Here is an 11827-nt window from a genome sequence, read left to right on the forward strand (position 1 = left end):
TAACTCATGCATGAACTAGTCCACTCACTATATTGGCTATGACCTATGACTTTGTTTTGGAGATTGAAATGCAATATAATATTAAGTGTTGAAATGCAATATACTATTAAGTATTGAGAGTGAAGAGACTTTTGTATCTGTGATGATTGAGATAGTATCTTGTAGTTGGACTTATTTTTGCAGAAACAAGAAGTGGGTTATCATGTCATAATCAAGTAATATAGCAATTCATTCTCAACAAAATTTGTCATACCAATTAAGTTTATGATATCAATTCATGAATGAGACTTGGTTCTTCCTTACTCTTCACTTTCTAAATTAATACATCCAACAATAATTACAAATCACAGTTGCCCAAATAGTGTGATTAATTAAGTGAGAAATGGGTATAATTTGTTCTTACATTTTGTAATTTTTTTGTAGACAATATTTTATAATGGGGATGAGAGAAAGAGTGTGGTTGTTGGGATTTGAACCAGAGACAAATTCATGTACTGGGTTAATTTTATTATTATTGTCCAAAAACAAGAAAAACAATGAAGTCAGTTTTAAAGCCAAATGAACATGAATTGATTTCAACTCAACATGATAGAGATTTATGATTGATGCCATATATATCTTTGGGTAGGTTGAGTTCACAATTGTTTCCATGGATTGGTGGGAAGTGAGGTTTTCTTGTCATGCTATTGGTTTGCTTTTGGTTAGAGTCAACACATACTAATAATGATTAATAATTCCATTATAAAGATTAAGGATATTTCTTTTAATTTGAAAATATTATTTTCTATCTAATTAGTTGAAACTACATGGTTTGCTTTTGGTTAAAGTCAACACATGCTAATAATGATTAATAATTCCATTATAAAGATTAAGAATATTTCTTTTAATTTGAAAATATTATTTTCTATCTAATTAGTTGAAACTACACTTCACTTGTAATTGATATAATCGGAGGGAATCTCCTTACTCAAAGAATAAATTTTTAAACTTACTCCAAGAGTAAGACTTTAAACTTAAACCACATTTTAACCATAAATTCTAGGGAAATCTAATAATTTGAAGTAGTAAGTAAATCTAAACCATTAGATCTTGATAATTTATTTGCTTTTATTTATTTTATCTAATTTTTTGTCTTGCCAGGTCAGTTGCTTTTAAGAGCAAACATATTTTTGTAAAATCATTGAGCGAGAGGGGATATAAAACTTTATAAAATGTCACATAAACACCCACCACAAATTTATCTCCACATTGGATAAAATCAATCTTATTACATATTAATCTAACAAATTATAAGAGCCAAAATAGTGATAAACTCAATCTGACATCAAAGTTGTTCCTCTAAATTTGAGAGACATGAAGACCAATAATATAAACTCATGTAGTATTCAGATTCACCCATCCAAATCATGCAAAAATTGGTGCTGAGCAACTGCACTAGATATTAGGCCTGAATGTATGCATGCAGGGTCCTCAATCCATTGAAAAAGAAGCCTTCAACAGCAATAGGGACACTTATATGTCAATGTATCAAATGATGTTGCATTGGTGAAAGAGAAACTGGTGCAATGTTGCATTGGTGAAAGAGAAACTGCATCAAAGATAAAAAAGTCATTTCCAGCTTTCTGTGACAAACATTAAATGTAGAAGGAATGGCCAATTGGGACAAACCTGAACATGAGTATAATAAACTCAGTCATCAAGGTAATAATAAGACCCAGCATTCTTTTGTTCTCTGTCCTTGGTTGAATCAAGTTTGTTGATCCTTGGTCGAAAATTAGTTGGGTCTCTTCTAAATGTGATATTAAGATGCTGCAGCGATACAGAAAAAATATTATATCTATCACGTCCTGAGTAATATTTCTATTGTATCCTAGAAGATCTTCAGAATATTTTATAAGATTCCTTAAGATTGTTTCCATATTTCATGAAATTTGCTTCCTTAGATAATTACAACTATGATTCTACTATCACTATAAAATAGGACACGTGGGTTTATAGTTGATATTACATTACATCACATTATCAAGTCTTTCAATAATAGAACAGTTTATAGCCATTTATCTCTTTTCCTTACTACTTACACACTATTTTTTCCCAACACACACCAGCACGGAGAACAAATTTGTAGCATGCAAAATACTTCAAATCAGAAGGAAAAAAGTAATGATACTTACTGATAAGAAAAGGTTCATCCCACTCAATAAAGATTGTGGAGAATTTGCAGTACAATCAATTGATGGTTGGCCCTCATAAACAATAACTCTGTCAGCAAGATAAGTTGCCATGATAAAATCATGCTCAACCACAAAAGCCGTTTTCTTTGCATGAAGAATAAACCTCTTGATGACTTTGGCAGCATGAATTCGCTGTTCAGAATCAAGATATGCGCTTGGCTCATCTATCAGGTAGATATCTGCAGGCTGTTGTGGTGGGACAAAAATGGATCAGAAAATTTTGAATGTGATTTAGTTTGAAATGGAGTCATAAATCATAGAGACAGCAAATCACACAACAAAACCATGTGATATAGTTACAAAAATCTTGTCATGCATTAGCACGGATCTGTCTAAGGGCTGCTATGGTAGAATATGTTTTGTACTTACTTTGGTAGAAGGACATACACTTAGCAGTCAGAGAAAAATTCACATGATATGGAAAAAATTAATTTTTGGTGAAGTGATTAAAAAAAAACTTCATATGAGATTAGCACAAAACTATATTCATGATACGGAAAGAAAGACACCGCATTTGCAACATGTATAGGAAACTACTATGATAGTCAAGAATGTAAAATGAGGCAGGGACACTACAATTAAGGTCCATAAGCAATCTGAAGCAGCTCTCAGGGATAATGTTTATAATACCTTTCCGAGACATAGACACAATGCAACTCTTTGCAACTCTCCACCAGAGAGATTCACAACTTCTTGGTCCATTAACTGTTCAATAAGAAGTGGCTTCATCACATCAGATATAAACTGGGGATGGGTATATGCATCACGTATTTTTTGATGTAGCAAGCTTCTAACAGTTGATTGGAACTTCGGGCTAATCTTTTGAGGCTTGTAAGACACATTAAACTCAGGCATCTCCACATCAGATCCACCTTCTATAGCATCAGGTTTCAATAAACCAGCCTGGATAAAACCAAGTAATAGACTGAATAAATACGTGGAAGAGTTACTCAGTTCCATAAAGAAATGGGTATAACAATAAAAAACAATACCAGCATACGAATAAATGTAGTCTTTCCTGTCCCATTCTCACCCAGCATCACAACAATCTGAGAATCAGTAAATTCTCCTTCAGCTACACGAAGTCTGAAATTGCCTTGAGTTTTGGTCATGGTTGGGTATTTGTATCGAGAGTATGACTGAGCTTCCTCAGCAGTTTCCTGTGGAGTCTCAGCAACCTGTACAGAACAAGAGTAAGGTGTATTTGATAAACAAAGAATAAGCCCAAATTTATAATGTTTAAAAATATTCGCCGATGAAGTGCTGAAAGTATGAAAATTTAATAATATAGTCATGACAATGGTGGAGGAAATAATTGCATGCAACAAGTTTATAAAAGAAAGATTGAATATTTTTAGCATATCTTCACTGAATTTAATTTTCAGCATGTTAAACAAAAAGCTATTCCAGTGCTGAATCTCATTATTTTCATCACCCATATTGGGTTTAAATTCAACAAACTGGAGACAGGAGATGCAAATAAGGATTATATTTACCTTGAAGGTAAGAGACTCTTCCCGGAATCTAAGATTTTCTGTTGGAACAAACCCAGCCAAGAAGATGTTAATTCCTTCTCTGACTGAGAAAGGAAGTGTTACAACTCCATATGCACCAGGTTTGCCATACAAACAGCAGATAAAGTCTGATAAGTAGTCCAAGACACTAAGGTCGTGCTCGACGACAATTACATAGCTGGAAAAGGATTGGAAACAAATTAAATATATCAAGGAAAAGTAGGCATTACAATATAGACAAGATTTAAAGCAGATACTATTGAAAGAGAAAAAAACCTATTTGGCCTGAGCAATGATCGAATAACTTGGGCAGCTTTCAGTCTTTGTTTCACATCAAGATAACTAGAAGGTTCATCAAACATGTATATCTCAGCATGCTGGATGGCAACAACTGCAATGGCAAACCTTTGGAGCTCTCCACCTGAAAGGTCTCCAACATTACGATCTATAACCTGGTTAAGATCAAGATCAGCACAAAGTTCTGCTTTAGCATCTCTCTCGTCTTTCTGATCAAGCACCTGCCCCACATTTCCTTGCACAGCTTTTGGAATGTGGTCAACATACTGAGGCTTGATGATAGCCTGTGAAATTTGAAATTATATTAAAATAAGCACAATTACTAGCAGGAACGGAAGAGTTTTTATATAAAAAACTGCAGTATAATATCTAATAAATACAAAATTCAATTAACAGCATTTGATGTGAATGATGAGCCACCAACTATTTTCTGAATGATTATCTAACACAAACTAACTTGGGAAGTAATTAAAGAATATTACGATGCAACATTCTAAACAGCAACAAACAATATTAATCGAAGCTTATGGTAATTAACTTGCACTTCCCTCGATGTTTTAAACAATACCTATATATTATAACTGCTCACTAGTGAGACCACCTGGTAGGAAAAGGCTTTTGCTGGTTGCAGTTGGTAACTTGGTATAACTTCTCTAGTAGCTAACTCGACATAGTATTATAAGACTGACTAACAACTTATTTCCGGCTGCGTTAAGTAACTTAAGTTAATCTGCTAATGTCAATGCAATATGCTGTAAATCAGTCATCTTAGACAGAAAATAGAATGACAACCATTCCTAACTCTATTAGCAGCATTATTATAGCCCTTCTCAGTTTAGGCAAATTTTATCAAACTAGGTTCATTGACTCTTCAATCAAATAATTGGCAATGGCCACAGTTTCAGTACGAAGATTAGAAAGAAAACACTATCAGACAAGTATGAAAAAACACATAATCATTCAAGCAAGTTGACACAGTCAAAACAAAAATTCCCGCATACATATGTATTAAAGAGGGAGACAAACATCACCTTCAAGTCATCCTCTAGAATACGAGTGAAGTAATTCTGCAATTCAGATCCTCGAAAATATGTTAAAATTTCCTGCCAATCAGGGGGATTCTGCAAAGGAATATGAAAATTAAACAAATGAAATAAATCTCAGACAAGTTAACAAATAATAAATAAAAAAATTTGGTTATTACAGTGAAACGACCCAAGTTTGGTTTCAGTTTTCCAGCCAAAACTTTAAGGGCGGTGGATTTCCCAATTCCATTAGTCCCAACCAACCCAAGCACCTGCCCCGGCCTTGGCACAGGCAACCTGCCATTACATCACAGTTCTGTTCGTCAAAAACCAAATTGAAACACACGACCACCAAATATTCATAGAAATTTAGTTAAATAGCTCACCTGTGCAGCTTAAAAGTATTAGGACCATATCTGTGAGTGGTATCTTTGTCCAAATCCTTAGGCAAGTTGATAATCTGGATGGCTTCAAAAGGACATTTCTATACAAACAGATAACATCAGATGATAATAATAAACCAATAAAATATAATCAAAACAGAATAAAAGCATTTTGAATCAATATACCTTAACACAAATACCACATCCAATGCATAATTCCTCAGATATGAAAGCAATCTTAGATGCCTGAGTAACCTCAATACACAACCTACCTACAATCAGAATAACATAGTTCAACTTTCAATATCAGAGTTATGTGACACGCAGATTATATTAAAATAAAATTTCCAAATAAAATAAAATAAAACCAAACCCCACTTGATGTATCAGATTAAAGTAGCAAAATTTGAAGGATTGAGATGAAAATAAGGAATAATAGATTACCGGTTCTGACGACAGGGCAACTTTTCTTACACTCCTGGCGGCACTTTTTGGGCTTACACCTGTCGTTGCTGACGATGGCGATACGAGTCAATCGATCAGACATGGTTGTGAATTCGGAAGTGATTCAAGAGAGAGAGAGAGAGAGAGAGATGTGTGCTACTACTCTTCAATGAGTCGGAAAAGGAAAGGAATCTAAGTTAGGGTTACTTGCTTCAGCTGCGTGTAACTGGTTACTGGTTTTCTGGGTCGGGTTTTACTGCGTGGATCCGAACCATAAAACATTATCTATTGGGTCCTCATCTATTATTATTTCAACATGGAGTTTGTGTGGGGTATTATGATTATTAAAAGATTTTATATATTTTCAATATATTTTTATTATTTATTTATATTATTTTTTATTTAAGAGTGAAGTTTAAGATTATTAAACAATGATAGTATAAAAATATGTTATACAGTTAGTCTATACGTTTTTTTCTAAAAATATATTTGTTATGAGCAACAAAAATTGTTAACAATTTAGTTAATATATTGTGAGAGACTTAAATAGCATGAGTACTTAAAAATTAGTTACAAACCCAAAGACATTATTAGTCATGTGTTGATTATTATTAATTTTTAAATAAAAGCAGTATAGTGAATGGTAGATAATCCAGTAAAAAATTGTATACTAATGGTAGTTATATCCTAAATCAAATATAAGTCTGTAACTATGTTTAAAAATAATAGAGGTTGTTTTTAAATGTTTCAGTTGTGTTAGCATTATATTAAAAAAAAAAACAGCCCACCTGAAAGAATGATAATATGGCCTTTCAAAAAATCATAGCTTAACAATGAATAAACGATTCGATCAAGTGAAATTTATAAAAATTAATTTATTACATTTGTTTCAAATTGATTAGTTTAGAAATAAATTGTACTATATTTTATTAGTTTTTTAAATAATCTTAAATTCTGCTATTGGTCGTTATGAATTTAACCGATTAAACTAGAACAACTCATTGTAATACGTTCAATGCTTTTGAGACCATTTTCTCATCTATGATTGTTGAATTTATGCCTTTAAAAGGATAAGACATCACTAACTTTATAACTACGTTCGTCACTTCTCCCATGAAATTCATGAGAAACATCCCAATGCAAATCCACCCCAACCATGAGTGATTTTTCTGCCAAAGTCCTAAAGAAGGAGGGAAATATGATATAGAGTAAATAGAGGAAAAATAATTTTTCTGCCCAGTATTGGAATTAAAAGTAATTATCTTCTTTGAAAAGCAAAAAAAAAAGTTATTTCTCTACATCGAATACATTATTCCTAACACAACTTTTGAAATTCTTAAGCATTGCCCCATGTAGCAAAACTGATATTCTTATGCTAAGGTTGTAGTATTTCAATAGGAAAACAGTACACTATGTTAAATAAGTAAAACCATGAGAAATTACATATTCCTCTTCATATAGATAGATGTGAAGATCAGCAAAACCTCAAAGTAGCTTCAAGCTCCTTTTCATCAGCACAATTATATCCCAGCAAATAAGCTCGTGCTACAAAAATAAATGAAGACAATTGTATCATAATGAGATTCATTTTCAAGAACTGATTTAAACCCAACAAAATTAATAATAAAAGCCAAATCGATGTGTTTACCAAAACGGCCAGATCCCATAAATGGTTCTGCTTCATCTGTCACGCCGCCTTGCTGCTGCTCCTGATATTTCAAAAGAAAAAAAGATATATGTTAATGTGGTGAATATATATAACAGCCAAGCTATAATCCCACTAGGTGAAGTCGGCTAATATGGCGGATATATATTGAATAAAAGAATTGTTATATTAAAGGATGTTTAGACTTACAGCATCAGGCTCCATTTCAGCAGCTGAAAGTAATCTATCGAAACAGTGCCCCGATATTGTACAGACCAAAAGCTCATTGGTCGGATCCATTATTACTTCTCTACATGTATCATCACAAACTAAAAGAGAAAATCAACACATTATAAGTTCTAACTCATTCCAGAGGATTTAAATATAAAGTTCATATGTAAATGACAAGTAATTAAAACTCAGAAGCATTGCCGTAGAAAATGTTTCCTACCATGAACTTGCCCAGTCTTCTCACAAATAAATACATCTCCAATTTGGTAGTAAGAGCATGTTTCCCCAGAACAAGCATGATCTGTCACCACTGTATCACTGAGGCCTTTGCTACTTTTCCATGATGCCACTTGATCAGCTAATGTTTTGTCAAGAAGTATCCTATCATCATTCAACTTCTCATGTAGAGAACAGAGGGAAAAAATTCTAATGGTTAAGAGGCGTATGAAAAAGCTTCATAACATAAAAGATACAAAATTACTTTGCAGCATAGCAATAGCATAACATTATGAAATCCCCAATCCCTAGTGGGGTGGACACACTTGCAACAAAAGCGAATAAGCATTAATATATAAACTTTCAACTCTCCCGTTCTCTTACCACCTTCAAGAGTTATATAAAGACTATAACTCTCTTTTATTCAGTACAAAATTGCAGACTATAAAAAACAAACTCCCATTACCAGTGAAGGATGAGGTGCCTGACTTCGTTTAGCTGCTTGCATTTGAATGTAATACTGCTTAAACTCATTTTGGCAGTTTCTGACAAGTTCACCCATGTCCTCTCCATCGCGCTGCATAATGATAAGGAAAATTAAAAGAGCAACACAAAAATTAAAAATGAAAGATCTGAATAACACAAATTCAGCTTCCAATAGAACAAAGATGAACTTTCTAATACATGTATGTAAACTATCATGCTTGCATGTATGTGGAAGTAGAAATGTAAATGTAAATGTAAATGTGCATGTACCTGAATGTATAACATTTTCCACGGGCATTCCCTCAACTTCCTTGTGGGGGGGAGAAGACCCCATCGCATACAGTACCTGAACACATTTTACAATGGCAGATGGTAATAAGCCCAAACATTGTTCATGCATTTATAATAGTACAGATCTCACAAAAACAAAGGAATCATAATCAACATGAACTACTGAAATAGAGGATAACCCACTCCTAAAAGCAAAGCTGATAAGAGGGGAGTGCCTCCACTTGAAATGGCACTTGAGTGTCTCATAACAACTACCCTGTGTCAACTAGAATGTCAATACTCAGTAGATCACAAACTGAGAATATATAAACTGAATTTGACAATTGAAGCCATCCAATCAGATACTAAATTCCTACCAACAATCAACAACACTTCAAAATGTGAAAACTTTAATGAAACAATATCAACTTACAAGCGACGCCATAGTGATTCATCAGATGCTGCATAATTTAGAAACTTACAGACCAAGGAACAAGAAACAAGGTCCTGCAGCAATAAAAAAAGTACAGTCAGTCACAATTGAAGGGTTTTGTCTCCCTTGGATGTACCATGGAGGATAGAAACAGCATATGTACCTCGGAGGACAGAAATTTGAGTATGCGATGGAAAAGCTCGGGAGGAATATTGCTGAAGAAACCAGTATCAATCCTCGTTGACACAGTGCCATTATTGACACCATAGTTCTTAAGCTCAGATGATGATCTGGTACTCTTTTTAGCACCCTCCTTACTACTCTCAGCCTCATCTACCTTCTTTCTCTTTGCTTTGGGTTCCTCTACATTATCCACTTCCTGCTACAATAGCCACTAAAATTATACTCACCGCACATTAACTTCAAATATCAAAGGTCAGAGACAGCTACTGCGAAAATGATTTTCAATATAACAAAAAAATATTCTAAGAAAAAACATTCTTTTCTGAACCCAATTCCAAAACCTGGTTTATCGAAATCATTAACAATATCATAAATTTCAAATATTTAATTATAAATAATCGGGATACGAGGTCTGAGACATCGGAGATATATTCTAGTACCAGAAATAAATCCTCCAAAAATAAAAAATTCTGAATCTCAATTCCAAACAATAATTATCATGTAATGAATTACGCAAATTTTTATTGTTGAAAGTAACGGGAATACCAACACTGCCTTGTGATTCCAGAAATAAAAAACTAAAAAAAAATTATTTTCTGATTTCAAATTAAAAACCCTAACTTTTATCATCTACAGGAATCGTTATCATGTCATGAATTATGGGAAAAATTAAAATAAAAAAGTACGAACAATACCAGGTCGGAGGCTTCGGAGAGAACTTCAGATTCGAGAAAATGGGCTAGATTTTCATCCTCGTCATCGGAAAGAGACATGGTGTCGCAGAATTGAGAATAAATCGGAGAGAAGTGGTGTGGCGGTGGCGGAATATGAAGAACGGTTGAGGCCGAATGAAGAAGATGAAGAAGAGTGGCATGGAATAGATGCCAAGGAGAATGAACGGTCAGATGCTTTTCGGGTTTACCCGACCCGTTTTATCTAATGTAGAATACCTACCCGGAACCACAAATATATTCTAATTAGAGAATATATGATGGGATCAAATTTCAATTTCCAACTAAAACAATACACTCCCAAAGATAAGTTTAAGGATTTTTTGCCAGTTGTTTTTGAATGGTTTAATAAAAGGGTATATTTTATTTTTAAATTTATGAGATATGATGCTAGGTTTATACCAATTTTCAATTATATGTATGCTTCATTTTTTTTTTATAAGATAAAGTTTTTTTTTGTACCACAAAGGGTATGCTCGTTCTTCTTGGGTAAGAAATTAATTTTTTTTAGGGTTTGTAGTTATCTTTCTCAATAATTATTGCTCCCAAGAATCAAACTTTTAATATTTTGGTCATTCTATGTGACATCTTACATCATTAGACCAACATCTCATCAAAAAGTGCTACGTTCTGGCACTTTTAACCAGATGTCTTCCCTATGAACTATAAGGGTAAATTGTGTTCTGGTACTTTGAGAAATTAGTTATCAAACTTCTGGATGCAAACCTTCTTAGCTGTTCTTCAACCCACGCCATTCGCCATACTTTGAGAAATTCTTTGCATGTAATAGCTTTACATTCGCCAACCCACGCCCAAGGATGGCGATATGATCCTCGCTGGGGAGGCTTTTGGCGATCATATCGTCCATGTAGACCTCCATGTGTTCTCCGGTCTGGCCGGCGAACACTTTGCTCATCATTCTTTGATATGTCGCCCCCGCATTCTTCAAACCGAAAGGCATGACCGTGTAGCAGTAGGCGGCCCGATCAGTAATGAATGCAGTCTTTTCTTGGTCGGGAGGGTACATTGGGATCTGATTGTAGCCGGAGTATGCATACATGAAGGACAAGTACTGATATCCTGAGGAATTATCCACCAAATGATCAATGTTTGGGAGAGGATAAGGGTCTTTAGGGCATACCTTATTGAGGTCGGTGTAGTCCACGCACATCCGCCATTTCCCTGAGGGTTTCTTTACCAGGACGACATTCGCCAACCATGTGGTGTAGGTGATTTCGCGGATGAACCCAGCCTCTAGCAACTCGGCTACTTTAGCAACAACTTCTTTGGCCTTGTCCGTCCCCATTTTTCGTCTTCGTTGCGCCATTGGTCTAGCTCCTGGTTTTGTCGTCAGTCGGTGGCAGGCGAAAGAAGGGTCGATGCTTGGCATATCTACTGCAGACCAGGCGAAGAGGTCCCGGTTGGCCTTCAGCGCCGTTTCCAGTCGGGACTTTTGATTTGATGGGAGGGAGCTGCCAAGGTATACCACCTGCCCTGGTGATTGGCCCAGTTGTAGAGCTGTTTTGTCTCCTTGTGGTTGTGGTCGGAGGTCCCCTTCGTCCGCACGAACGTCCAACTCTACCATCTGCACGCTCCAAGGTCTTTTGGAGGGAGGAACGTGCGGCTTGGTGAAGTGGGGGCGGAAGCTCATCTGGTAGCAGCTGCGGGCTGAGTGCTGGTCTCCCTTGATGGTGCAGACTTGGAGACCGATGGAGAGGAACTTCATGCAGAGGTG

The 11827-nt window shown here is 35.1% G+C and overlaps 2 protein-coding genes across 5 annotated transcripts; both read right to left on the reverse strand.

Moving 5' to 3' along the window:
• Window positions 1215-6092, reverse strand: LOC109332979 (ABC transporter E family member 2). The gene is made up of 12 exons (XM_019568175.1): window positions 5898-6092; window positions 5640-5725; window positions 5457-5554; window positions 5250-5367; window positions 5077-5166; window positions 4025-4329; window positions 3731-3926; window positions 3227-3412; window positions 2865-3137; window positions 2175-2420; window positions 1669-1809; window positions 1215-1588 (listed from the first exon to the last, which is right to left on the reverse strand). The coding sequence occupies exons 1-11, from the start codon at window positions 5998-6000 to the stop codon at window positions 1690-1692; spliced, it is 1821 nt and encodes a 606-aa protein (XP_019423720.1). The 5' UTR covers window positions 6001-6092; the 3' UTR covers window positions 1215-1588; window positions 1669-1689.
• Window positions 7107-10362, reverse strand: LOC109332980 (F-box protein SKIP31). 4 transcript variants are annotated; one of them, XM_019568179.1, is made up of 9 exons: window positions 10057-10357; window positions 9342-9560; window positions 9179-9252; window positions 8746-8821; window positions 8456-8566; window positions 7994-8168; window positions 7753-7871; window positions 7546-7606; window positions 7107-7442 (listed from the first exon to the last, which is right to left on the reverse strand). In XM_019568179.1, the coding sequence occupies exons 1-9, from the start codon at window positions 10132-10134 to the stop codon at window positions 7372-7374; spliced, it is 984 nt and encodes a 327-aa protein (XP_019423724.1). In that variant the 5' UTR covers window positions 10135-10357; the 3' UTR covers window positions 7107-7371. The 4 variants fall into 4 exon arrangements, with proteins under 4 accessions (XP_019423724.1, XP_019423725.1, XP_019423722.1 ...); XM_019568180.1 differs by having other exon boundaries at window positions 9342-9557; window positions 10057-10354; XM_019568177.1 differs by having other exon boundaries at window positions 7140-7442; window positions 7546-7611; window positions 7752-7871; window positions 10057-10362.

Source organism: Lupinus angustifolius, chromosome LG18 (genome assembly GCF_001865875.1).
Source record: "Lupinus angustifolius cultivar Tanjil chromosome LG18, LupAngTanjil_v1.0, whole genome shotgun sequence".
NCBI lineage: Eukaryota > Viridiplantae > Streptophyta > Magnoliopsida > Fabales > Fabaceae > Lupinus > Lupinus angustifolius.